The following is a 26,763-nucleotide window of genomic DNA, read 5'->3' as shown; positions in this document are numbered from 1 at the left end:
AAAAAAAAAAAAAAAAAAAAGGCTTCTAGATTTTACCAACAGAATTTTAAAATTTGTTATTTAATCATGTGGGTGTTTCTAATTAAGTATATTATATAATGTAAAAGTATCTCATTAAATCTGGGTACTGGGTCATTTATCTAGATTAGCAGAAATTCTTATGTACTCTGTACATAAATAATATGCTGTTGTGTTTATTGTCCTTATGGTTATAATTTAGCCTTTTCTACCATTGTGCATTATAATAAAGTATGGGCTCTGGAATCTGACCCCCTGGGTTTGAATACCAGCTCTGCCATCTGATCTATAAAATGGGGATAAAAGCATTATCTGTCCCAAACAGGATCACTGGGAAGATTAAATGAGTTAATATGTGTAAACTATACTAGTACCTGGTATATGGAAAGATCATAAATATTGCCTAGTATTATCATCATATCAGTCCTGTTGGAAGAATAATTATAAAAAAGAAGAAAAATGTGAACCTGATAAATGAATGAAAAATAATCTGAAATTGCTGTAGGTTTCCTTTTGTTGTTGTTGGGGTCTCACTCTGTCACTCAGACTGGATTGCAGTGGTGTGGATCACGGCTCACCACAGCCTCGACCTCCTGAACGTGGATATTCCTTCTTCCTCAGCCTCACAAGTAGGTGGGACTACAGGTGCGCATCACCATGCCCAGCTAATTTTTTGTAGAGATGAGGTCTCACTATGTTTCCTAAGCTGGTTTCGAACTCCTGGGCTCAAGCGATCTTCCTGCCTTGGCCTCCCAAACTAGCCTAAACAAATCTACTCTAAGGTGGCTGAGAGTTGTCAGGTATACTGTCTTGATTTATTTTGTTTTGGTAAGGATAATTTGTCATTTGGAAGTTGTGAGGATTAAATTGTTAAGCCAGAAAGTATATTGGGGGAGAGGCGATAGTAATAGAACACTATGACTATCATAGACTCACAAGATGACTAATTCTTATGTATTAGGCAGATTTTATTTTGTCCCCTTTTTTGGTTTAATTTTCTAGAGAAGATAGTTGTCCTAAGTGTCTTTTCTTTCCTTTGGTCTTAAAGAAGGAATTTGTTATAAATTTAAGGGAAAAGAAAAGTAGGACTTAGGAGCAGGTACTTTGAAAACTAACAGAATTCACAATTCAAAAAATTTTTTTTAATGCGACCTCAAAGAAAGTGCTTTGTCAGCTGGGCTTGGTGGCTCAGCCTGTAATCCCGCACCTTGGGAGGCTGAGGTGAGTGGATTGCCTGAGTCCGCGGGTTCGAGACTAGCCTGGACAACCTGGAGAGACCTCATCTCTACAATAAAAATCAAAAAATCAGCCGAGCATGGTAGCGTATGCCTGTAATTCCAGCAACTCGGAAGGCTGAGGCGGAGGGTCTGGGCGACAGAGTGAGACTCCAACTCAAAAAAAAGGTGCTTTGTTTTAGAGATAGAGATATTTTTATTAAAAATAAAGGCGTGATAGGCACGTAGCTCACGCCCAATAATTTCAGCACTTTGGGAGGCCAAGGTAGGAGGACTGCTTGAGCCCAGTAATTAAAGACTAGACTGGGCAACATAGTGAGACCTTATCTCTACAAAAAATTAGTTGGACATGGTGGTGTGTACCTGTAATATCAGCTATTCTGGAGGTTGAGATGGAAGGATCATTTGAGCCCAGGAGTTCAATGCTGTGGTGAGCCATTATTGTGCCACTGCACTCCATCCTGGGCTATAGAGTGAAACCCCAACTCAAAAAAAGAAAAAAAGTAAAGAGGTTACATACCATATAATTCATTCATGTAACGTTCATGAAATAACAGTTTCATGCAATAGAGAACAGGTTAGTGGTTTCTAAGAGTTAAGGAATAGGAAGAGGGACTGGAGTCTTACAGCAGTGTACAGCTGAATATCTTGATTATATTGGTGATCACATAATATAAAACTGCACATATGATAAAATTGCATAGAATTATGTACAATGTGCACGTGAAAGAATGCATATATAACGTGAAATGTGAATAAGCTGTACATTGTACTATTGTCTATTTCAGTTCATTTCTTGGCATCCTATAGTATGGTAATGTTTCTCTTCTTTTCTCTGTCTGAAATGATTCCTCTTTTCCTTCTGTAATGTTTCTTTTTATTCTTGTATACCTCTGTGTCTTTTCTCCAGTGATCCTGTTAAAGTTGCTTCTGCCAGATAGACTTTGTTGTTTATTTTAATTCCCATGGGTGGGTGTACACTAGATCAACATGCCTCTACAAAGGTAACTTTTATAGGGTTAATCTTTGTCCCCTAGCCCTCCCCAAAAAGGAATTGGGTTTTAAAGTAAACTGTAAATCCTTGATGATTTTTAAAATTCCAAGATGCCTTTGGAAATAACTGTTGTCAATGCTCAAATTTGGTTTGCTGCTAAATAATTGCCAATTATATGGTAGAATTTTCTCTTCTTGTCTTACGTTAGAAATACCTAGAAACCCCACATGAAGAATGAGATTATAGACTGCTCTCTCAAGCTTTAAATGCTTTCTTGGTTTGTTTTTTGTTTTTTTTTGAGTTAGAGTCTCACTCAGTTGCCCAGACTGGAGTGCAGTGGCCGCTCCTGGCCACCACAGCCTCGACCTGCTGGGCTCCGGCAATCCTTCCGCCTCAGCCTTCCCAGTAGCTGGAACTACAGGCGCGCACTACTACGCCCAGCTAATTTTTTTGATTTATTGTAGAGATGAGGTCTCGCCAAGTTGCCCGGGCAGGTCTCGAGCCCGGGGGCTCAGGCAATTCACTCACCTCGGCCTCCCAAAGCACGGGATTACAGGATGAGCCACCGAGCCTGGCCTTTCTTGGTTTTAGTTATTTAGAAACGCCTTGGCCAGGTGCTGTGGTTCTTGCCTGTAATCTCACCACTTTGGAAGGCCAAGGTGGAAGGATTGCTTGAGGCGAAGAGTTCAAGACCAGCCTGGGTAACACAGCAAGATCCCTACTCTACCAAAAAAAAATATATATTTTTAAAATTAGCTGGGCCTGTAGTCCCAGCTACTCTGGTAGATTGAGGTGGGATGGTCACTTGAGCCCCAGGTGTTTGAAACTTCAGTGAACTGTGATCATGCCACTGTACACCAGCCAGGGCAGCAGAACAAGACTGATGATCAGTAGGAATATCTGTGTCCCTGTGGTAGAAATGTGTTAACATTATTTTATTGTAGAGATGAGGTCTCGTCAAGTTGCCCCGGCTGGTCTCAAACCCACAGGCTCAGGCAGTCCACTCGCCTCGGCCTCCCAAAGTGCTGGAATTACAGGCTGAGCCATTGAGCCCGGCTGCACATTCATGACTATATACCAGATATCTTTGGATATTTTCTGTTAATGCAGAAGAAAACACTATTCTGTTGTCTTTGGGAAAGATCTTTCATAAATTTTCTTCAATAAAGAATTAGTATATTGTTATGATAAATATTCCTAGTTCTCACCTTGGGAAGTTAAAAGCCTTAAGCTTAAATGAGTTAGAGCAACACCCAGTACTGGCAAACATCCCTAATATTGTAGTCGAAATACGATTTTGTGTCAACATAGACTCATAAGTTATCTAGCATTATTTTGGTTTTGCAGTTCAACTTTTTTCTGCATTAATGGAAAGTACTTTTTTCCTTTAAATAATTTTAAAATATATATATTTAGAGATGAGGTCTTGCTATGTTGCCCAGGCTGGCATCAAGTTATCCACTAACCTCAGCCTCACAAAGCACGGGGACTATACTTACGAGCCACCAAACCCAATCAGAAAGTACTTTTGTGTGTGTATTCTAAACAAAGGATCATTTTGGTATTGTCTATAGTTAGGGAGCATTTTGGACTCACCAAAAACTAGCTACGGTATCAGTATAGCTAGTTTATTTTTAAGATTGCTTGTAGTGAATACCAAATCCTTCTGGCTGAAAGCTAATCAACAGCCCATTTAAATAGATATTAGTATCATCTGTAAGCTTTAGAATTTTTTTAAAGAGCTGGGTATGGTGGCTTACACCTGTAATTCCAGAACTTTGGGAGGCGGAGGCAAGAGGATTGTCTGAGTCCAAGGGTTCAAGACCAGTATGGGCAACTTGGCAAGACCTTGTCTCTACAATAAATAGAAAAACTAGCTGGGTGTGGTGACATGCACCTGTAGTTCCAGCTACTTGGAAGGCTGATGTGTAAGGATCACCTGAGCCTAGCCGGTCAAGGCTGCAGTAGCCATGAGTGTGTATCGCCCTTTAGCCTGGGCGATAATGTGAGACTCCTACTCAAAAAAAAGACTTTTAGTAAAAGAAAAAATGATGTAAAAGCACAAGGTAAGATGATATGGTTCAGTACCAAAGTTCCTTACCTTAGAAAGCAACAGTGTAAAATCTGATAGCTTGATATGCCCTTAAGGCAAGAGGGTTGAGCCTAGGAATTAATTAACATTTGGTGTGAACCTACTTCCCCACCTTTTTTTACCTTAAAAAAAAAAAACGTTCAGAAGTAAACCAGACCTGGTGTGGTGGTTCATGCCTGCATTCCCAGTGCTTTGGGAGGTGTAGGTGGGAGGATCTCTTAAGCCCAGGAATTTGAAACCAGCCTGGAGACCCTGTCACTATAATAAAACAATAATAATAGTTGTTTGGTTTTTTTTTAAAGGAGTAAATCAAAATTCCAGAGGGAGAGGAGGATAGAGCTTCAAAAATTGATTGTTCTCTTCATTTGGATTAGAAGTACAAGAGACTTTATGAGAAAAGTTTGACTCTGCCAATATCAAAACATCCTCCAAAGCAACATAGTTTAAACAGCATAGTTATGGCACAGAACTAGACATTTAAACCTTTGGACTGAAAGACCCTGAAATGTACCATTTAAATATAAGGAAATTAGCCGGGCTCGGTGGCTCAGCCTGTAATCCTGGCTTTTGGGAGGCTGAGGTGAGTGGATTGCCTGAGCCTGCGGGTTCGAGACCCGCCTGGGCAACTTAGCGAGACCTCATCTCTACAATAAATCAAAAATTAGCCAGATGGGGTAGCGCATGCCTCTAGTTCCAGCTACTTGGAAGGCTGAGGCGGAAGGATGGCCAGAGCCCAGCAGGTCGAGGCTGCGGTGGCCGGAAGCGGCCATTGCACTCCAGTCTGGGTAACAGGGTGAGACTCCAACTCTAAATAAATAAATAAATGAATAAATAAATAAATGGAAATTAATGTATAACAAAACTAAAACTTCAAATCAGTAAAAGAAGATTGAATCATCAGCAAAATTGTATTGAGACAGTTGGCTAATTATTTGAGGAAAAAATTAAACTTTAAATATATACAAATAAACTCTGAATGACTTTAGGAGACACATAAACAAATTATCAAAGTATTAAGAGAAATATAATTTTTTATATAAGAAAGATCTTAAGCAAGATGTAAATATAGGAAGTCATTAAAGGATTATCATTGGAATCTTTGCATAGTATCTAAGGCAAATAAACCAATAAAAATATGCTCAACCTCACTGATTTAAAAATACAAGTTATAACTAACAATTAGGTATTGTTTTACCCATCATACTCGTGAGAATAGGGATGCTGACTTGCATACGTATTACTAGTGAATATATTAAATTAATCGTATAAATTTTTTGGAACTCCATTGGTTTTTTGGGGGGTTTTTTTGAGTTGTAGTCTCACTCTGTCGCCCAGACTGGAATGCAGTGGCACACTCCCGGCCACCGCAACCTCGACCTGCTGGGCTCCAGCGATCCTTCTGCCTCAGCCTTCCAAGTAGCTGGAACTACAGGCGCGTGCTACCACGTCCGGCTAGTTTTTTTATTTTATTGTAGAGACGAGGTCTCACCAAGTTGTCGGGGTGGATCTCGAACCCACGGGCTCAGGCAATCCTCTCGCTTCGGTCTCCCAAAGTGCTGGGATTATAGGCTGAGCCACCAAGCCCAGCCTTGGAGCTCCATTTTTTATATTTACCTATTTTACATGTTGAACAGTTCCACTGCTTTAAAGTTTCTTCTATAGAACTTGTTGCATAAGTGTACTTTATGCAGGCATTCACTGTAGCATAATTAAAATATTGGACCCAACCTAACATTTACCAGTAGGAAATTAGTTAAATAAGTTTGGAAAGCCGGGCTCGGTGGCTCAGCCTGTAATCCCACGCCTTTGGGAGGCTGAGGTGAGTGGATTGCCTGAGTCCGCAGGTTCGAGACCCGCCTGGGCAGGTGAGACCTCACCTCTACAATAAATCAAAAAATCAACCGGGCATGGTAGCACATGCCTGTAATTCCGGCTACTTGGAAGGCTGAGGCAGAAGGATCGCCGGAGCCCAGCAGGTCGAAGCAGCCACTGCACTCCAGTCTGGGCGATAGAGTGAGACTCCAACTCAAAAAAATAAATAAATAAATAAAATAAAATAAGTTTGGAATATCTACATGAGTATAATTGCAGTTCCTAAATTATATTCTCTCTACTGAATGACTAGGGAGGCCATCACCAACCACTCTATTAAAGCAGGTAGCTCCCTTTTTTGTTTGTTTGTTTTCAGTAAATATCCTGCTTATGTTTTTCATGTCACTTCTCATAATTTGTGATTTTTTTCCTTGTCTCCTATTTCCACTAACTGGTAAGCCTGTGAAAGCGAAAACTTGGCTTATCATTTGCACTCAGTGATACTAAGGGCTTATTTAGGTATCTGTTAAATGAGCAAACATATGAATGAATGAATGGTTAAATGGGGGAGGGGGAAGAGTTAGGGCTGGGAGCTGTGGCTCAAGCCTGTAATCCCAGCACTTTGGGAGGCCAAGGCAAGATGATTGCCTGAGCCCAGGGGTTCGAGATCAGCCTGGACAACTTGCTGAGACCTCATCTCTACAATAAATCAAGAAAAATTAGCTGGGCGTTGCCTGTAGTTCAGCTACTTGGAAGGCTGAGGCAGAAGGATCACCTGAGACTATCAGGTCAATGCTGTGATGGCTGTAAGCGTGCCACTGTATTCCAGCCTGGGCAACAGAATGAGACTCCTACTCAAAAAAAAAGAGTTAAGGTGTGAACCTCTCTTTGAAATTGGGGCGGTGTATGTGTGTGTAATCTGTGCCTGAGCCCAGTGCGTGTGTATATCTGAGAAAAAGGTAGGAAAATATGTGGATATGAACAAATGAAGGGCTCTTTTGCTGTATATTGTTTCAGGATGGTGTTGTGTACTAAAGATTTTTCCTATATTTAAAGATTTTTAACTTACTGCTTTAGAAAACAACACAGCACAACACAGAAAAACCTAGAAACAAAAGCATCAAGAACATCCAGATTATTTCAGTTGTGAAACTAATTCATTCAACATTCATTCAACATCTTTCATTAAACATGCACTTTTACATTGTTATATAAGGGAATGGTAAAAATAAGCTGGACTCAGTGGCTCAGCCTGTAATCCTGCGCTTTGGGAGGCTGAGGTGAGTGGATTGCCTGAGCCCGCGGGTTAAAGACCTGCCTGGGCAACTTGGCAAGACCTCATCTCTACAATAAATCAAAATGAGCTGGGCGTGGTAGTGCGCGCCTGTAATTTCAGCTACTTGGAAGGCTGGGGCGGATGGATCGCTGGAGCCCAGCAGGTCGAGGCTGTGGTGACCGGGAGCGTGCCACTGCACTCCAGTCTGGGCGACAGAGTGAGACTCCAACTCAATAATAATAATAATTATTATTACTATTTTGCATTTTTTAATTAACTCTAAATTTTGACTTTTTCTTGCAGTTTGCCTTGAGACTCCTTGCATTCCGCCAGATACACAAAGTTCTAGGCATGGATCCATTACCCCAAATGAGCCAACGTTTTAACATCCACAACAACAGGAAACGAAGAAGGGATAGCGATGGAGTTGATGGATTTGAAGCTGAGGGGAAAAAAGACAAAAAAGATTATGATAACTTTTAAAAAGCTTCTGTAACTCTTCAGTGTTAAAAACAACAGGTGCCCGTTTGTTGGCTGTTTTTCATTCATAATAATGTCTACTTTGAAAAATTTATCAAGAATTTAAAGAATTTCATGGGAGAACCAAGTTTTTCTATGACATTAAAAACGAAATGTACAGTATTAGGTATTATATGAATGGAAAGACACCAAAAAAAAAAAACAAAATTGTGCTCCGACTAGGGGAAAAACAGTGGTTCTGATATTTTTCCCAATTATTTTGGTTTTATTTTCTGGTTGCCCTAGCTCTAACCTCACCCCCATTTTTGTGTCTTTTATTAACTCTAATGCATTGTCTTATTAAATCTTTACTGTATTTAATGCAGGACTTGTGCTTCAGTTGCTCTGTGTATTTTGATATTTTTATTTAGAGGTTTTGTTTGCTTTTTGACACTAGTTGTAAGTTACTTTGTGTTATAGATATCCTTTACTCCTTAATATTTTACAGCAGTACGTTTTTTTGTAACGTGAGACTGCAGAATTTTTTGTTGTTGTTGTTATTCTATATGTGAAGGATTACAACACAAAGAGTTATCCTGCCATTTGAGTGCTCAGAACTGAATGTTTCTGCAGATCTTGTGGCATTTGTCTCTAGTGTGATATATAAAGGTGTAATTAAGACAGATTTCTGTTAATCTAATCAAGTTTGCTGTTAGTTGTGCTTTAGCAGTATAAAAGCTAATATATACTATATGGTCTTGCAACAGTTTTAAAGCCTCTGCATAATTGATAAAAGTGCATGACATTTTTGTTTTTAATAGACTTTTAAAAATTATAATTTTAGGTTTAACACGTAGATCTTTGTACAGTTGACTTTTTGACATAGCAAGGCCAAAAATAACTTTCTGAATATTTTTTTCTTGTGTATAAGTGGAAAGGGCATTTTTCACATATAAGTGGGCTAACCAGTATTTCAAAAGAACTTTATCGTTGTGCAACTAACAACAGTAACTAGCCCTTGATTATGGTGACAGTTCCTTATTGGTGTGTGTGAGATTACTCTAGCAGCTATTACAGTATAACATAGTTGAATGATCTCCCCCACACACCCCATTACCCACATAATATACAGTTCTATTAACAGTGAGGTTGATTTAAAAAATTAAGATTAAGGAAAAAAACAGAAAATTATTTGGTGTGGCCATCTTACATGCTTATGTCTCCTACACAAAGCTGAATATTCTAGCAGTGGTGTAATGAAAAGTTACATCTTGCTGTTGATGTATGTATGCTCTGGTACACAAATGTCATTTTGTTGTCACAGCACTACAGTGAAATACACAAATAAAAACTTAAATTCATATAATGACTTAAATGTATTATATTAGTATTGACATCATAAACTACTTTTGCTTTGAAACGATTTATGCTTCAGTAAAACCATATTCAAATTTATTGGGTAATACATCTTATTATTCTTGACAAATGTTTGTTGCCCGAGCATGTAATTTTTAGAAAATTTTTTAATTCAATACCATGTTGATTCAGTTTCTTTGCAGGGTCAGAATCTTCCTTCCCCCAGACTCTTGGGGGGGGGCAGGAAACCATAGGAGACCACTGGGGAAATGGAACAAGAGACTTAGGCTTTTCTCTCAGATTTGTCATGTGAATGTTGAATATCTCTAATCTGAAAATTTCAAGTGTTTCTGAGCACCAGCATGATACTCAAAGGATATGCTCATTGGAGCATTTCAGGTTTTGGGATTAGGGATGCTCCAAAGTCTGAAAAAAATCTAAAATTTTGGTTCTAAGCATTGTGGCTAAGGGATACTCAACCTGTACTAGCTGTATAACTTAAGCAAGCCTTTCTTCTCCCCCCCCCCCCTTTTTATAGTTTTAATCTTTCTGGATTTCATTTTACTCTCCTTTTGAGTATTTAGTCATCCAGAAAAATTTTAGAATTTTTCTCACAGTTTTCTCAAGAGGGAAGGAGGGGAACTTACCTTTATTGCACATTTATTACAAGCACTGTGCTAGGTTTTTTTAAATACTTTTTCCCATTTGAAACTGTCAAAACAATAACAAGTAGTGGTGTTTTAGTTCTTATTTTCAGATAAGAAAACTGAAGCCCAGAGTGGCTAAATAAAGATCTTATATCTTATTTATGTCACTATTTAAGTGCCAGTTTCAAAGTTCGTGATCAGCACTTTGCCAGGATGCCCCCTTCCAGTTATGTTCAAGAAATATTTTATGCCCACGTTTCAAAATTTTGCATTGGTTTGAGTGTCTTCATCTAGAAATACAATTGGTACCATTTAAGGTTTTTACTAAAATAATTATTTCCATATATATTTTGTACATAGCTTGTTTTCATAGCTGTGGCTAGACCCACATTAACCATCTTGTATGAAAGAATAACTTGGATATTCATTAGTATCATTTCTTCTATTTTGACAGTTTTTATTGTTTTGAGTTGGAATCTCTGTTGACCAGGATGGAGTGCAGTAGTACGCTCAGAGCCACCGCAACCTTGACCTACTGGGCTCAGATGATCCTTCCACCTCAACCTTCCAAGAAGTTGGAACCACAGGCTCGTGCCACCATACCCAGCTAATTTTTTGATTTATTGTAGAGATGAGGTCTCACAAAGTTGCCCAGGCTGGTCTCGAACCTGTGGATTCAGGCAGTCCTCTCACCGTGGCCTCCTAAAGTGCAGGATTATAGACGTGGGCCATCATACCTCGCCTTGACAGTTCGTAGAACTAGCCAGGCATGGTAGCTCATGCCTGTAATCTCAGCACTTTAGGAGAACAAGGCGAGAGGATTGCCTGAGTCCACGGATACCAGACCAGTGTGGGCAAAGTCGTGAGACCTCGTCTCTACAATAAATCAAAAGATTAGCCGGGTGTGGTGGTGCATGCCTGTAGTTCCAGCTACTTGGAAGGCTGAGGTGGAGGAATTGCCTGAGCCCAGCAGGTAGAGGCCACAGTCACCTTGAGTATGCCACTGCATTCCAGCCTAGGTAACAGTGAGACTCTGACCCCCCCCAAGCCAAAAAAAACAAAACTCTTAAGATCACTATCAAATCCACTAGTCATCACCCTACTGATACATTTTGAACCAGTTGTTTGGGCAACTGATTTACATATCAGTTACTCTGCATTCCAGACTGACTTTCCATGTTACTAGTGCTTACTTATGTTATAATTGAAGGATAAACCAAATAAAACAAATTGATTCTTTTTCACTCTCCCCAGTTATATAATGCATTCCAAATTTGGTTTGTTTTCTAAATCACTTACGATTCTTCTATTTCTTTGAATTAGCTAAAATTAAAAATACAAAATTGCATAAACAACATAGGAAAGGAGCTCTGATTTCAAATTAGTGTTGTGAATTGTTTTTTCCTACTTAATTAGAAAAATCTTGTATGGTCATGTTAAGTTGTTAATATATGTTATGAATTTAAGTTATAAATTCCCTTAATGGACCCATTTTTTTAAAATACTGAATTTGACAGAGTTATTTTATTTAACTTTTTTGCCTAATAAAAGGCAAATATTTAGGGTCATACAAAGATGATGATAATATAACAGTGATATCAAACTTGACTGTGTTCATAAGTCATCTGGAGAACATTTAGAAGTTAAGATTTCTAATCCCTAATTGCAAATATTTTTCCTGAGCCAGACCAAAATAATCCTGAGAATCTGCATTTTAAGATAGCTTTCTATTAGGTATTTATTTGAATGGATGGCTAATATACATACTATAAAAGGTGTAAAATAGTGTATAGCATAAAGTATTCTACCTTACCTTGCCTTCCAATTATGTCATTCCCCTTCCCAGAGGCAATGTTACTGTTGACATACCATTCCCCAAATGATCTGTGTACTTGTTAGCATGAATGTGTGCATCCTTTGTTCTTCAGGCAAATGACAGCATACTGTGTACATTGTTCTGAGCCTTACTGTTTTTCCATTTAGTATATTGGGGAGTCTTGGAGATTGTTCCATATCAGAACACATAGAAAAACTGTTTTTAACAAACACTATAGTATCCTTCCAAATGAGATTTTTTTTCTCTTTAATTTTAGGTGGTTCTGATACATGTGATCTGTGGACCATGCTTGAATAAACATGCTTTATAGCAGTAACCATAATATACTCTAGAGTTCTAAACTAAGCTACATTTTAAAATTTTGTATTTTGTATTAAGGGTATTTTGTCATCAGCCACAGTATGTGTGTGGGGAAGATTATCAATATGTTAATTGAATACTAAACAAATTGTAATATCCCCAGTTCCCTCAGAAATTCTATTGATTAACTCTAAGAAATTTTAGTTTTTCTTTATCTTAGTATAATATTCGGTGTTAAATCTCAAAATAGAAAATGGTTATATTACTAACTTAAATCCTGAATAATATGTTTGAACATCACTTGAGCTGATTCTGTATTAAATACAAAGCTACTATAGTCACCTTATCCTAATATAATCCCAAGTAAGACATGATATTAGAGAAAAAGTATTAGTAATCTAAATGTAAGATACTTTATTAAAACAGCAATTAATCATCTATTGAATTTAAGTATGAAAAGGTGATTAAGTTGATCATAAGAACTGATGAATTGTTCAAAAAACACATGAACATTAATTCAAAAGTAGAAAGCAAAAATAGATAATATACCTAAGGCTTGCATAAATATGAGCCCTATTGTGGAATTACAGGATAATGCAGTATGATGGGTTCCTAATGAGATTGCAATTTGCCTCAAACATTGCTATGAGTTGTTAAAAAATAAGCAAACTATTCAGTGCAGTCTTGATGTGCATCATAATGTACAAAAACAGAAGGCCTACCTTTAGCTAATACACAGTGGAGGGGGCCAACGGAAGATTAAAACTCTATTGCCAATCCACAGCCAAATTAGTGAGCTACCATTGGAACCCTTTAACAGAAAAGGTGCTTCTTTGTGTCCTTTATCTGAGCAATGTCCAAATAATAGATATAATGTAGTCCTACACTTGACGTTGGTCACACCATATCTGAATTATGGTTCTGAGCATTAAGCATCAGGAGATACTCAAAAGAGAATGACCAAGATAGCAAATTTGTTTGAAATTATTCTAGCCGGGCTTGGTGGCTCAGCCTGTAATCTCGCGCCTTTTGGAGGCTGAGGTGAGTGGATTTCCTGAGTCCACGGGTTCGAGACCCGCCTGGGTGGCGAAACCTCATTTGTACAATAAATCAAAAAATCAGCCGAGCATGGTAGTACACACCTGTAATTCCGGCTACTTGGAAGGCTGAGGCGGAAGGATTGCCGGAACCCAGCAGGTTGAGACTGCAGTGGCCAGGAGCGGCCACTGCACTCCAGTCTGGGCAACAGAGTGAGACTCCAACTCAAAAAAAAAAAAAAAAAGTTTTTCTGTGTGGTGGAATCACAAGTGATGATGTGGGAGAGAGAAAGGATTATAGCTGTCTTCTAATATGAATGGTTATAAGAAAAATAATTGAACCGGGCTCAGTGGCTCAGCTTGTAATCCCGTGCCTTTGGGAGGCCGAGGTGAGTGGATTGCCTGAGCCTGCGGGTTCGAAACCAGCGTGGGCAGCAAGACCTCATCTCTACAATAAATCAAAAACTCAGCCAGGCGTGGTGGCGCATGCCTGTAATTCCAGCTTCTTGGAAGGCTGAGGCGGAAGGATTGCCGGACCCCAGCAGGTGAGGCTGCAGTGGCCGGGAGCGGCCACTGCACTCCAGTCTGGGCGACCAAGTGAGACTCCAACTCAAAAAAAAAGAAGAAAAAGAATTGAAGAAACGGTCTTTTTAAAAAGTTTACTGAAGCAATAAAATGGATGAGGGTTGCTTGCAAATAAGTTATTGCCCGTGTTTAAAATTAAAATGAACTCTTGGGCGGCAGGTATCCCATCCAAGGGCTCACCATGAGCGACCCTGCTTAGCTTCCCAGCCTGAGGGGCATCCTGCGCCTGCACGCCATGCAGCACCCTGCCTTGAAATGAACTCTTAAAGATTCTCTTCGAAAGTTCGAGCACTGGTATATTTTCTGAGTTTAAAATACTATTATACTATATAATCCATGTATCTAGTAAAAGACCATTTGTGTAAAACTCAAATGGCCCGAAAGTTGGTAATTATTTCATGGCAGCCAAACAGGGGCCTAAGTAAGGCTTTGGGAAAAATGGGTACTGGTTTTGCTACACCTTTTTAACTTGTTGTCTTCCAGGGCACTGAAGTCTGGTTTTTCTCCTACCACTTTCAGCATTCCTTCTCTGCTGCTAAGTAGCACTTTCCATGCTTCTGTCATCAGCATTTTCTTTATGGGTACCATCTTCCAAGCTTTAGATTCTCCCTTGTTAAAATTATTTCTAAACCTTGTTTGTATCCAAACTTCAGTCTGGCTTTTCTTTCTGCCTCCTGTCTCTACGGCTATTCCTCCTAAAGCATCTGACCTTGTCACTGCTACTCAAAGGCCTTCAAACACTACAACACTGTACTAAACAGCCCATTATCTATCCTCACAATATTGTTTCCTGACAGCTATTCATAGCATGTGAGCAAACGAGTTTCAGGTTAAGTGACTTGCTGTTGCTGTAATAAATATTGGAGGCAGGGCACAGTGGTTCATGCCTGTAATCCTAGCACTTTGGGAGGCTGAGCCAAGAGGATTGCCTGAGTCCAGGAGTTCAAGACCAGGCTGGGCAACATGATGAGACCTTTCTACAATAAATTTTTAAAAATAGGCCTGTAGTTCTAGGTACTTGGAAGATTGAGGTGGAAGGATCGCCTGAACCCAGCTGATTGAGGCTGCAGTAGCCATGATTGTGCCACTGCACTTCAGCCTGGGCAACAGAGTGAGACTTTGATTAAAAGTAAAGGCCAGGCTTGGTGGCTCAGCCTGTAATCCCAGCACTTTGGGAGGCTGAGGCAAGTTGATTGCCTGAGCCCGCGAGTTTGAGACCAGCCCTGGCAAGTTGGCGAGACCTCGTCTCTACAATAAATCAAAAATTAGCTGGGTGTGGCAGCGCGTGCCTGTAGTTTTGGCTACTTGGAAGGCTGAGGCAGAAGGATCGCCAGAGCCCAGCAGGGTGAGGTTGCGGTGGCCAGAAGCGTGCCACTGTACTCCTGTCTGGGTGACAGAGTGAGCTCCAACTCAAAAAATAAAATATTTGAATGATACAGTTTCTTGAATTGGGTCAGACCATCAGTTATGTATTAGAATTCTGTTCACTTCAAAACCTGAGCTTTTCACCTGCTGTGTACCTCCTATGGTTGTGCTTTTAGCCAACCCTCTGTAGAGTTTTAGTGTGTAAGACAAGTTACACAAATCAATTTTAAGCATTCCAAATCCTGGCCTACCTTAAATGCCTACCCATCAGCCTTTTAAAGAACCCACAAAGCTATATTTCTCCAAAGTTAGTGGCTAAGTCAGGATAGGAAGAAAAAAAAATTCCATCTCCTTTACTCTGCAATTTAACGTTCATCCAAGCCAGAAGTCAAATGATACCGTGCATACTGTATCTATGATATAGCTATGTCACATATGGCCAAAACACTATTAACAAGTGTTAAAGATTTCACATGAAAATTCCAATTTGGTTCCTCTTGAAAAACTAGAAGATCTAATGACACAGAGACTGTGTTATCCCATGGTGGCAATTAGAGCAGAGGTCACTCCCTTTAGATAATTTTTAGACAAAGCCTGTTCTGGACAGTTTACCACAGCCTCCACCATTTTCTATTGTTTACCAGACTAGGCCTATGGGCATTTGATTTAATTATATCACGGACTCCAGGCATTTTACCTATACTTCCAATTTTAATGTGTAACCAGGTCTGTTAATCTTGGGCACAATATCTAGTTACTTTCAGTTCTAAATTCTTCAATTGTACAGTCTGGTGTTTCTCTCCTATAAATTAGGATACTTAATGTCCCTACACTTCATGTAAGGGACAGCCTCAGAGAAATACTTGATGAGCTTCCTTCTTTTAATTTTTTTTTCCCAAGAGAGATATCAGGGAGGCCTGAATCTAAGCACGTTACAGCCTTAAGGGAATCCTTTCTTTTAGAGAATCCAAAACCATCTATCTCCTAAAAATCGCATAGTAACATTGGAGCAGGCTGCCTGTCTTCCTGTTTGTTCTTTGGACTAAGAGAAAGAGGTAGAAGAAAAGGCCTTGGGAGTTGAAGAGAACAAAGATGAGCTAAAAGAAAAAAGATGTTCTAAATGGTAAAATTCTTAATTGTATGAGTTCTTAAGTTTTCTCTTTTGTGAATACATCATAAAAGATAAGAAGGGGCTTATTATATATGGTAAAGGAGAAGAGGAATGAAATTATTCATTTCAATTGAATTATTGAAACCAAATTTGTAAGTTTCAGTTCCAGTAAGATGGAATAAGCAATCTGTGTTTTCCAATGAATGCAGCTATAAAACCTGAGTAAAATGCATGGAACAGCAAGTTGAGAACTATGGAATTCTGGGTAAGGTAATTCTGGGTAAGACCAGAATTGAAGTTTCATCAAACTGACAATTTACGGCATTTCCCCCATCAGTCTTCCACTGCTTAGCTTCTGGCATGAGTACAGTGTGTATAGCAGAAGTATGTGGCAGAGTGGGGTAACTAAAACCCCAGGGTTTTGACCAGATGCTGAAAAAGGGAACCCTGGAAAACGACTGTACTGGATAACACAGCAAGACCCTGTCTCAAAAAAAAATATATTATCCCTTAATATTTTAATATAGGTATCTGCATATACATATAGATCATTCTTCCCCAAAATGTTCCAGTAGTTACCCTGTGTAGCATTACTATGGCTTCTTCTGTTTTGATTTTTTATTACTATTTGATTAAAATTGCTATTCTGTAGTTTCTAATGTTTCTGTAATATTTTCTCTACATAATTACTGAATAATTCTTAAATAATTCCTACTTAATACTTCTTTTTTTAAAAAAAAGTGAAAAAAATTTTAAAAGGGTGTACAACCCCTCCTAAGGATAAATCATAAAACCCTTAACATGGCATTCAAGGACCCATAAACTGTAGCATCAACCTGTCCTTTCAGTCTTGTCTTCCACTCTTCCTTGTATTAGAACCTATAGTCACTTTCCAAGCAGTCCTCACTCTCACCTCTCTGCATATTTGTATGTCCTGCTTTCTATCTGAGTTCAGCTTCACAGGCCTCTGTGAGACACTCCTTTTTGGACCAAGAGTGACAGAGCCTTTCCTTTGAGGTAAGGAAAGGCGTCACCTGGGAGGCAAAGAAGAAAGTAGAGTAGACATTGCTTTCTAAAAATGAATGGGTCACTTCTATGACCTATGTAGTTCCAAACTGTTTCTCTTGGTATTTTTAGTTGATGTTGTCTCATGTGAAATAAGAAAATGAATTGATTCCCCGCCACCCCCACTTTCTGGGCCCCCAGTTCAGCAGAGGCATAAAACTTCTTTTCAGACTACTTAAACCTATATGAGATATTTGCAGAGTCTGGGGCTGCGTTTTTGGTGCTTTCCTTGGCTGCCCTCAGAACCCATCCCAGAGACCAGGTAAATGAATGGTGAATAGACTTCAGTGTTCTGGAGGTAGGGAGGGAAACAGGGAAATGGCTAATCATTAACAGTGCTCAAGCAGAAAAGTTACTCTGTAAAAAATAAGATGTGTCTTCACAGAGTAGTGATTTCTATTCCTTATGTTCTCTTTTTTCACCTTTGGACAAAAAGGATTTAAAAAAAATTTTTTTTTGCTGTTTTTTAACCTGGGTACAGATGACTTTTTCAAGCGAAACAGTGAGCCTTTCATAACCTGTGTTCTTTAACAACCACCTAAACAATAAGCCTTTCAGGTTTTCAGTGAGTGGGAATGGTTGGCCTAGCTCAAAACAGGCCTGACTGCACTTTGAGCAAAGATCAAATATCCTAGCAGAGTGGCATGCCTGGCCTGTTTTTATCTGAGAAAATTATCCTGGCCCTTAAGTCAGCAATAGCTTCCTACCTTCTAAGACCATTAGTCTCCAAACACTGGTGGCCCTCCTTTGTGGAAGAGGTGTCCTCCCATTGTTCTTCCAGATTTTCAAACCATCCTCAGCCCCCTCAAAAACTTGGGACGACGAGAAGATCGTCTCAGAGCCAACTTCCTTCAAACTGGAGAACAGACAGTCCATGTGTCAGGTCTCTCCCTTTTCCCTGATCAACTCAGCAGTACCAGGAAGTCTCAGATCTCACTAACACTTTGATCCCCGCTGAAATTGAGAAGGGGCCAGGCACAGTGAGAGGATTGCCTAAGCTCAGGGGTTTGAGACCAGCCTGGGCAACTTGGCGAGACCTTGTCTCTACAATAAACCAAAAAATAAGCTGGATGTGGTAGCGCTTACCTGTAGTTCCAGCTACTTGGAAGGCTGAGGTGGAAGGATCGCCTGAGCCCAGCAGGTCAAGGCTGCAGTGGCTGTGAGCGTGCCACTGCACTTCAGCCTGGGCGACAAAGTGAGACTCTGACTCAAAAACAAAAAAAAGAAATTGAGAAGGAATAACGCATTATTTTTATTTTGTGATGCTCAGCCTTCATATGATTGGACGGCATGTAAAACACTGAATTGTGCCAATCTTAATAATTTGAGACGTCATCAACAAGTTTTTTCATTTCTCTCTTGGAGATCATCCCTGAATCAGAAGCCAGATCTTGACGACTTCTATTATCCTGGAATGAGTCAAGAGAAATTTAAATGGGGAGCCAACCAACATAACAGGTTTTCCTGGCTGCTGCTTCCTCCCCCTCTAACTTTCCTTCCCTCCCAACACACACACACCCCATGAGGGCTCTGAGCTGGGGAAAGAGCCAGCTCTGAAGAGAAAGCAGTGAGAAGCAAGTCAGTTCCATGCACTTAGTGCCCCACAGTTTCCTGATCATTTTGGGGATCTGAGAGAAGAGTGGGCCTGAGTCTGGCAGCTCTGTCTGGGAGTTGTGGAGTATAGTATCTCTGCTGACACCTTCCACCGCACCCTGCCACCCCCAACACACATGTGTGTGTGGTATAGAGTAGTTGAACTGGAGTCATGGCCTTTCCAGATGCTGGAGAGCTTACTCCTAGGTCTCCCAAGTTCTCCGTGACTCTCAAGTGACACACAAAGTAATTGGGAGAACCAAGGTGCTGTCTAGCTGAGGAAACGGACAAACTTGTGCAAGGATACAATATGACATACGCTGCCCAAGGGATGAGGAACGACTTGACTGCATCTCTGAGGAATCACCAGGCCAGTGAGCTGCGCGGGAGCAGGAAGGAGGAACTGTAGGCCTGAGTTAGCACCCTCTGAGCCAAACACTTTCCCTGCCAAGGAACAGACGAGCCCAAGTCCTGGGACCCAGGTCAGGGAGCTGGGCAGCACCACCCACCCCACCCCAGACAGGGCCTTTGTGCACTTTGAGAGCCTTCAATTCAGACCAGAGAGTAAGGGGCAGGGAACACAGAAAGGAGCTCAAAATAAAGCATGATTGGTTTATAAAACTTGAATTGATAACGGTGAAATTCAAAAAATTACCAGATGAGGTTGTCTAAATCAAACTGCTGTGGCTTAGAATTAGTGTCTTTTTTTTTTTTTTTTGGAGTTGGAGTCTCACTCTGTCGCCCAGACTGGAGTGCAGTGGCCGCTCCCGGCCACCGCAGCCTCAACCTGCTGGGCTCTGGCGATCCTTCCACCTCAGCCTTCCAAGTAGCCGGAATTACAGGCATGCGCTCCCACACCCGGCTGATTTTTTGACTTATTGTAGAGATGAGGTCTCGCTGCCCAGGTGGGTCTCGAACCCGTGGGCTCAGGCAATCCACTCACCTTGGCCTCCCAATGCGTGGGATTACAGGCTGAGCCACCGAGCCCGGCTAGAATTAGTGTTCTTTAACACCACCTGACCAGCTGTGTGATCTTTGGTGAGGTGTTTCACTTCACTGGGCCTTGCAACACACTCTTCAAAATGAGCTTTTCTCCAGCTCTAGGAACATCCAGTTCTATAGTCTCTAAGGTGGCCCAGCAGCTGGCTCAAGCCAAGTTTCTACTCCATTCTTCATGGGGTTGTGGGCCCAGGTAGTGTGCCCAGAGGAAACCTGGTGATAGAGGACAGGGAGGGAATGGGTCCAGCCTCCTTCTTGATCATTTTCCTTTATTCTGAGCAGCTAAGTGGGAGAACATTCCAGTCTGTGGGGAGAATACCTTCCTTGTCACCACTTTAAAAATATTCCTGTAGAGGGCACAGTTTCCTCATCCCCGAGGCTTCCAGGCAAGTCCTGAAGGTTTTTCTATCCATCTGATAATCTCTTCATTCTATAATGAGAAAAGCACTTTGGGACTAGGGAATATCAAGGATCACCGAGGGGGCCTCTGACCTCAAGGAGCTCCTGGTTGCTCTCAGGAAGAAGACAAAGATGTGGACCTGATCCAGTTATTCCAAGACATATTCAAGGGGACAGGCTAAGACCACAAAGAAATTCTAGATGCAGCCAGATGTGGTGGCTCACGCCTGTAATCCCAGCACCTTGGGAGGCAGAGGCAAGAGGATTGCCTGAGCCCAGGGGTCAAGACCAGCCTGGGCAACTTGGAAAGACCTCGTCTCTACAATAAATTAAAAAAATTAGCCAGAGGTGGTGGCATACACCTAATAGTTCCAGCTTCTTGGAAAGCTGAAGCAGAATGATCTCCTGAACCCAGCAGGTCAAAGCTACAATGGCTGTAAACCCAGTGTCACTGCATTCCAGCCTGGGCGACACAGTGAGACTCCAACTCAAAAAAAAACCCAAAACAACAACAACAAAAACCAAATCCTAGATGCTTAGGAAATGAGAAAAGGGCTAGAATGTTTCAACAGTCTCTAAGGAAGCCGTCAAAACAGTAGTATTGGGAGTAGACCTTGTTGAATGGGATGATTTGCAGACCTATGTCAAAACAAGCAGAGACAGAAAATAGCAACATCTCGTTTAAGAATCTTGGATTTAAATTAAAATTCAGATTATTTTAAATGTTTACCAAAATCAGTATTAAAAACTACATTTGAGAGAGCAAAAGAAAATTTTTTAAATTCATGTATTGTTGGACTTGGGTAATTCTCATGGTTCAAAATCCAAAGGCAGCCGGGCTCGGTGGCTCAGCCTGTAATCCCGCATCTTTGGGAGGCTGAGGTGAGTGGATTGCCTGAGCCTGCGGGTTCGCGACCCGCCTGGGCAAGTTGGCGAGACCTCATCTCTACAATAAAAATTAAAAATCAGCCGGGCGTGGTAGCTCACGCCTGTAGTTCCAGCTACTTGGAAGGCTGAGGCGGAAGGATCGCCAGAACCCAGCAGGTCGAGGCTGCAGTGGCTCTCATACCATATGTGCCAACCCTCTAAACACTTTATTAACTCATTTAATCCTATGCAGTAGTTGTCATTATAATCCTCATAACCCTCAATTTCACAGGTAACAAAATTGAGGTTCAAGAAGATAAAGGCCTCATTAAATGTCCTACCTCTAGTAATTGGTGGAGGCAGGACTTGAACCCAGGCAGTCTGACTCCAGAATATTTGCCTTTCACCAAATTGTACAACCTCTACTTAAAGAATTTTCTTGTTCTTTTTTTTTTTTTTTTACAGCTGCATAGTATTCCATTGCATGGCTATTTCATAATTTATTCAACCCATCCCTACTGATGAACATTCAGGCTTTCCCCAGTCTTCTGCTGTTATAAAAATTACTGCAGTGAGTAGGCTTGGAAATATGTCATCTCACACGTGTGAGTATAACTGTAGGATACATTTTTAGAAGTGAAACTCCTGAAATTTTTGGCGAACATTGCAAAATTGCCTTACCTCTTACCCTATCGATTTACACTCACATCAGTAATGGATGAGAATCCTGGTTTCTCAAGTCCCCACTGAAAGCCCACTTAACACTGTAGTGTCCAGTGGTTGGTTAGGTGCTTGTGATAAAGGAGACCATCCCTGCTCTCGGAACTTCCGGTCTTATTGGGAGAAGCTAAGAGGTGAGTCCCAGTGGACCACTGGTAAATAGATTTTAGCTTGTTCTCTGTCCTCATCCTCTTTCTGTTTTTTTTTTTTTTCTTTTTTGAGTTGGAGTCTCACTCTGTCTCCCAGACTGGAGTACAGTGGCACGCTCCCAGCCACCGCAGCCTCGCTGCTGGGCTCCAGCAATCCCTCCGCCTCAACCTTTCAAGTAGCCGGAACCACAGGTGCGCGCTACCATGCCCAGCTAATTTTTTTATTTATTGTAGAGATGAGGTCTCACCAAGTTGCCCAGGCGGGTCTCGAACCCGCGGGCTCAGGCAATTCACTCACCTTGGCCTCCCAAAGCGTGGGATTACAGGCTGAGCCACCGAGCCCTGCCCTATTTCTGTTCTTTAAAGAAAGTGTGAGCTGGGTGTGGGTGGCTTACTCCTATAATCCAAGAACTTTGGGAGGCGGAGGTGAGAGGATTGCCTGGACTCAATGGGTTCCAGAACAGCCTGGGCAACTTAGCAAGAACTCATCTCTACAATAAATCAAAAAATTGACTCGACATGGTGACTCATGCCTGTAATCCCAGCACTTTGGGAGGTCGAGTTGAGAGGATTGCCTGAGCCTCTGGTTTCGGGACCAGCCTGGGCAACTTGGCAAGACCTCATCTCTACAAAAAATCAAGAAAAATTATCCAGGCCTGGTAGCACGCACCTGTAGTTCTGGCTACTTGGAAGGCTGAGGCAGAAGGATCATCTGAGCACAGCAGGTTGAAGCTGTGGTGGCTGTGAGCATGCCACTGCCCTCCAGCCTGGGTGACAGTTAAGACTCTGACTCAAGAAAAAAAATTAGCCGGGCATGGTGGTTCATGCCTGTAGTTCCAGTTACTTAGAAGGCTGAGGTGGTAGGACTGCCTGAGCCCAGCATGTCAAGGCTGCGGTGACCGTGAGTGTGCCACTTCACTCCAGCCTGGGCTACAGAGTGAGACTCCAACTCCAACAACAACAACAAACACAAGTTGAAAGATAAATGTATTAAGATGTTGAAGTCCAAAACCACAAAGCATTAAACCCAGAGTCCTCCTAAGTGTGAGGTCCGGTGTGACTGCATAACTCATCCAAGAAGACAACACTGGCCATAGATACTCACATTTACATGATAGAAGATCATGGAAATTCAAAGTACTTTGAAAAGTGAGAAAGATAATATTTGCTCAGACTGCAAAAATCTGTCCTGCCATTCTACTTTGGAAAGCAAAAACTGCTGTGAAATATAAAGTGATATCATTAGTCTTTACAAATAAATTCATTCCTCAACATCTCATAAGGAGCATCTTTATGAAGTCTTATTTGGCCTTCCCGAATAGAATTGACCACACTTGGGTTTGCAGATGCCGCCGTTTTGAGCCTTTTCCCATCAGCCATGGTCAACCCCACCGTGTTCTTCGACATCCCCGTCGACAGCGAGCCCTTGGGCTGCGTCTCCTTCGAGCTATTTGCAGACAAAGTTCCAAAGATAGCAGAAAAATTTCATGCTCTGAGCACTGGAGAGAAAGGATTCGGTTATAAGGGTTCCTGCTTTCACAGAATTATTCCAGGGTTTATGTGCCCGGGGGGTGACTTTACACGCCATAACGGCACTGGCAGCAGGTCCACCTATGGGGAGAAATTTGATGATGAAAACTTCATCTTGAAGCATACAGGTCCTGGCATCTTGTCCATAGCAAATACTGGACCCAACACAAACGGTTCCCAGTTTTTCATCTGCACTACTAAGACTAAATGATTGGATGGCAAGCATGTGGTTTTTGGCAAGGTGAAAGAGGGCATGAAAGTGCAAGCCACGGAGGGCTTTGGGTCCAAGAATGGCAAGACCAGCAAGAAGATCACCATTGCTGACTATGGACAACTCTAATAAATTTGACTTGTTTTTATCTTAAACTACCAGATCATTCCTTCTGTAGCTCAGGAGAGCACCCTCTCCATCCCATTTGCTCGCAGTATCCCTATAATCTTTGTGCTCTTGCTACAATTCTTTGGGTTCCATATTTTCCTTATTCCCTTCCACGTCTAGTTGGATTGCAGAGAAATAAAAACTAATAAACAACAACAACAAAAAGAATTGACCACACTTTCATTGTGCTCTCTCCTAATTTGTATAATAATAATAATTATTATTATATTTTGAATCAGGGTCTCACACTGTCACCCAGGCTAGAATGCAATGGCTCCATCATGGCTCAGCACAACTTCAACCTCCTGGGCTCAGGCAGTCCTTCTGCCTCAGCCTCCTGAATAGCTAGGACTGTAAACATGTGCCATCTTACCCAGCTAATTAAAAAAAAATTTTTTTTGTAGAGACAAGTTCTCACTATGTTGCCTAGGCTGGTCTCGAACACGTGGGCTCAAGAGATCCTCTGTCTTAGCCTCTCAAAGTGCTGGGATTATAGGCATAAGCCACTGTGCCTGGCCTCTAATTTGTATAATTATAATTTTAAGAATCTGGGCTTTGGAACCAGACAAACCTGGGTTGGAATCCCAACTCTGTCAGTGACTAGTTGTGAGACCTGTTCAGGGATGCAAGTAATTTGTGCAGGTCTCACAACTAGTCACCTGCATCCCTGAAAACAGGGATAAGGAAATACAGCGGTGGCCCCAGCACACCTACACCTTGACAACTGAAATGAGTGACTAAGCCAGGTCTCAATCATCGAGGTTTATTAAAATATTTGAGCGCAGTCTGGGAAAAACACAAGCCACAGACATGTATGACTGTTTTTCCAAAAAGGTTTTCAGGAGGTTTAGTATTTATACATTTTCTTAAAAGGGGGAAGGAATACAGGAAGAGGGGCAGGTAGTCTGCAAATAGTTACATTCCTGGGAGATTTTTTTTTTTTTGAGTTGGTGTCTCACTCTGTTGCCCAGACTGACCTGCTGGGCTCCGGCGATCCTTCTGCCTCAGCCTTCCAAGTAACTGGAACTACAGGTGCACGCTACCACGCCCGGCTAATTTTTTATTTATTGTGGAGATGAGGTCTCACCAAGTTGCCCAGGCAGGTCTTGAACCCGCGGGCTCAGGCAATCCACTCACCTCAGCCTCCCAAAGGCACGGATTACAGGCTGAGCCACCGAGCCCGGCTTTCCTGGGAGATCTTAGTTATGCCCAGTAAATCTACATTTTACATAAGATAAGGTGAATGTATGAAGAGAAAAAAGGAGTAAAGGAAGAGTCAATTATGCATGTTTCTGAGTAGGTAGAAAGAGTCTTGATTAGTTTGCACCTGGAAAGATAAGCTTGTAAAGGACATTATCAGTATGAAATTTTAGGAACTAAATTTAGACTGTCCACCTAAAGTTACAATTGAAATGTCCTTGTTTATGGGAGGCCAGCAAAGATTTTACTTGTGATCTGTGCAGGCTGTCCTTACCAGATCCTTGAGGCTTTTCACCTCTTCATGGGATTCTGGTTGATGCATAATGTTAGTAACAGCTATTCATTTGGAAGATGGTGTGGCAGTGACCTTTCCTTTTGCATAAGAAGTTTAAGAGAACCTGAGATTTATAATTTTCATTTACAACCAGATAGGCTTAATTATGGCCATCTGGTTGAAAAAATGGAGCTACAGGATTTGAAACTATGTTTGCAAAAGCAAGCATACTTGTTTTTCATTTGGGTTTTATATTTACTTAGAGTGTATTTGGGAAGTGGGGAGCGCATGGAGATTAAACGGGTAAAAACCACAGTCACTGATGATACTACTGCTTATTTAGCACAATGCCTGACACCTAAAAAATTAACCGCAAATATTTACCCGTTTTTTCCACTAGACTGAATTTCTTTTTTTTTTTTTGAGTTGGAGTCTCACTCTATTGCCCAGACTGGAGTGCAGTGGCCGCTCCCGGCCACTGCAGCCTCGACCTGCTGGGCTCCGGCGATCCTTCCACCTCAGCCTTCCGAGTAGCTGGAACTACAGGCGCGCGCTGCCACGCCCGGCTGATTTTTGATTTATTGTAGAGATGAGGTCTCGCAGCCCAGGCGGGTCTCGAACCCGCGGGCTCAGGCAATCCACTCACCTCAGCCTCCCAAAGGCGCGGGATTACAGGCTGAGCCACCCAGCCCGGCTTAGACTGAATTTCTTAAGAGCTGGGTCTTGTCTTCTTCATAGGTGCTCTAACACAATGCTTGGCACCAAATGTGGAATTTAAATGAATTTTCTTTGTAATCTTTGCAATGAGTGTTTTATTGATAATTTAGAATGGAGATAAAAGAAGTCTCTTAAGGGCTTGTAATAGTCTACCTGCTAAACACGCAAAGAAACAAAAAAACAGTTTGGAAAAATGAAGTCGACAAAGCCATGTTTTATGATCAAACAGACTTAATCAGTGCCTGTTAACACTTGGTTTGTCATATTTTTTATCTGTATTTAAAATAATAAACTTTGAATGTCGTTGATGTAGACTGAAATTCATATAGTGAGATTCAACACATCCTACTTTGGGACATTTTTATTCCAAAACGGCAAGCAAAGAGAAGAAAACGACTGCCGGGAACCACCGCCAACGACAACTTAGTGACCGCAACATCATTGGGCAACGGCGACATCGTCGCTATCCAATTACCGGGAAGCCCAGCGAGAACACGCTCCGGATTGGTTAGAAGAAACATCTCTCCAAGTTCATTCAAGAAGGGGCTTGGCGCGGAGTTTAGCCGGCAGCGCCTCTGGCCAGTCAGAGAGCGCATGGGGGCGGGCTTTGCCGCAGGAAGATAGCGAATCTCTGCGGGTTAGACCCGCCTAATGCGATGGGAGGGGCGTGGCCTCGGGCTGCGGGCGCCCGGCTCCGGGACAGGAGCGCGCGGTGGGCGGGGCCACGGGCCTGGGCGGGGCGAGCGG

The 26,763-nt window shown here is 41.6% G+C and overlaps 1 protein-coding gene and 1 pseudogene across 1 annotated transcript in view; both read left to right on the top strand.

Moving 5' to 3' along the window:
* The window catches only part of ZFR (zinc finger RNA binding protein), a 70,756-nt gene extending 61,415 nt beyond the window's left edge, over positions 1-9,341 (top strand). The window contains exon 19 of the mRNA XM_008057178.2: positions 7,731-9,341. Coding sequence (XP_008055369.2) covers positions 7,731-7,910 — 180 coding nt within the window. The 3' untranslated portion in view covers positions 7,911-9,341. The remainder of the gene's footprint in view (positions 1-7,730) is intronic.
* A 13,953-nt stretch (positions 9,342-23,294) lies between these two features.
* Positions 23,295-23,952, top strand: LOC103259516 (annotated as a pseudogene).
* Positions 23,953-26,763: the final 2,811 nt, after the last annotated feature.

The sequence above is a fragment of the Carlito syrichta genome, unplaced genomic scaffold (assembly GCF_000164805.1).
Source record: "Carlito syrichta isolate Samal-C Ts95f unplaced genomic scaffold, Tarsius_syrichta-2.0.1 Scaffold302842, whole genome shotgun sequence".
In the NCBI taxonomy this organism is placed as follows: Eukaryota; Metazoa; Chordata; class Mammalia; order Primates; family Tarsiidae; genus Carlito; species Carlito syrichta.
Note: the sequence above shows the minus strand (reverse complement) of the source record. Positions and strands in the feature narration are given on the sequence as shown.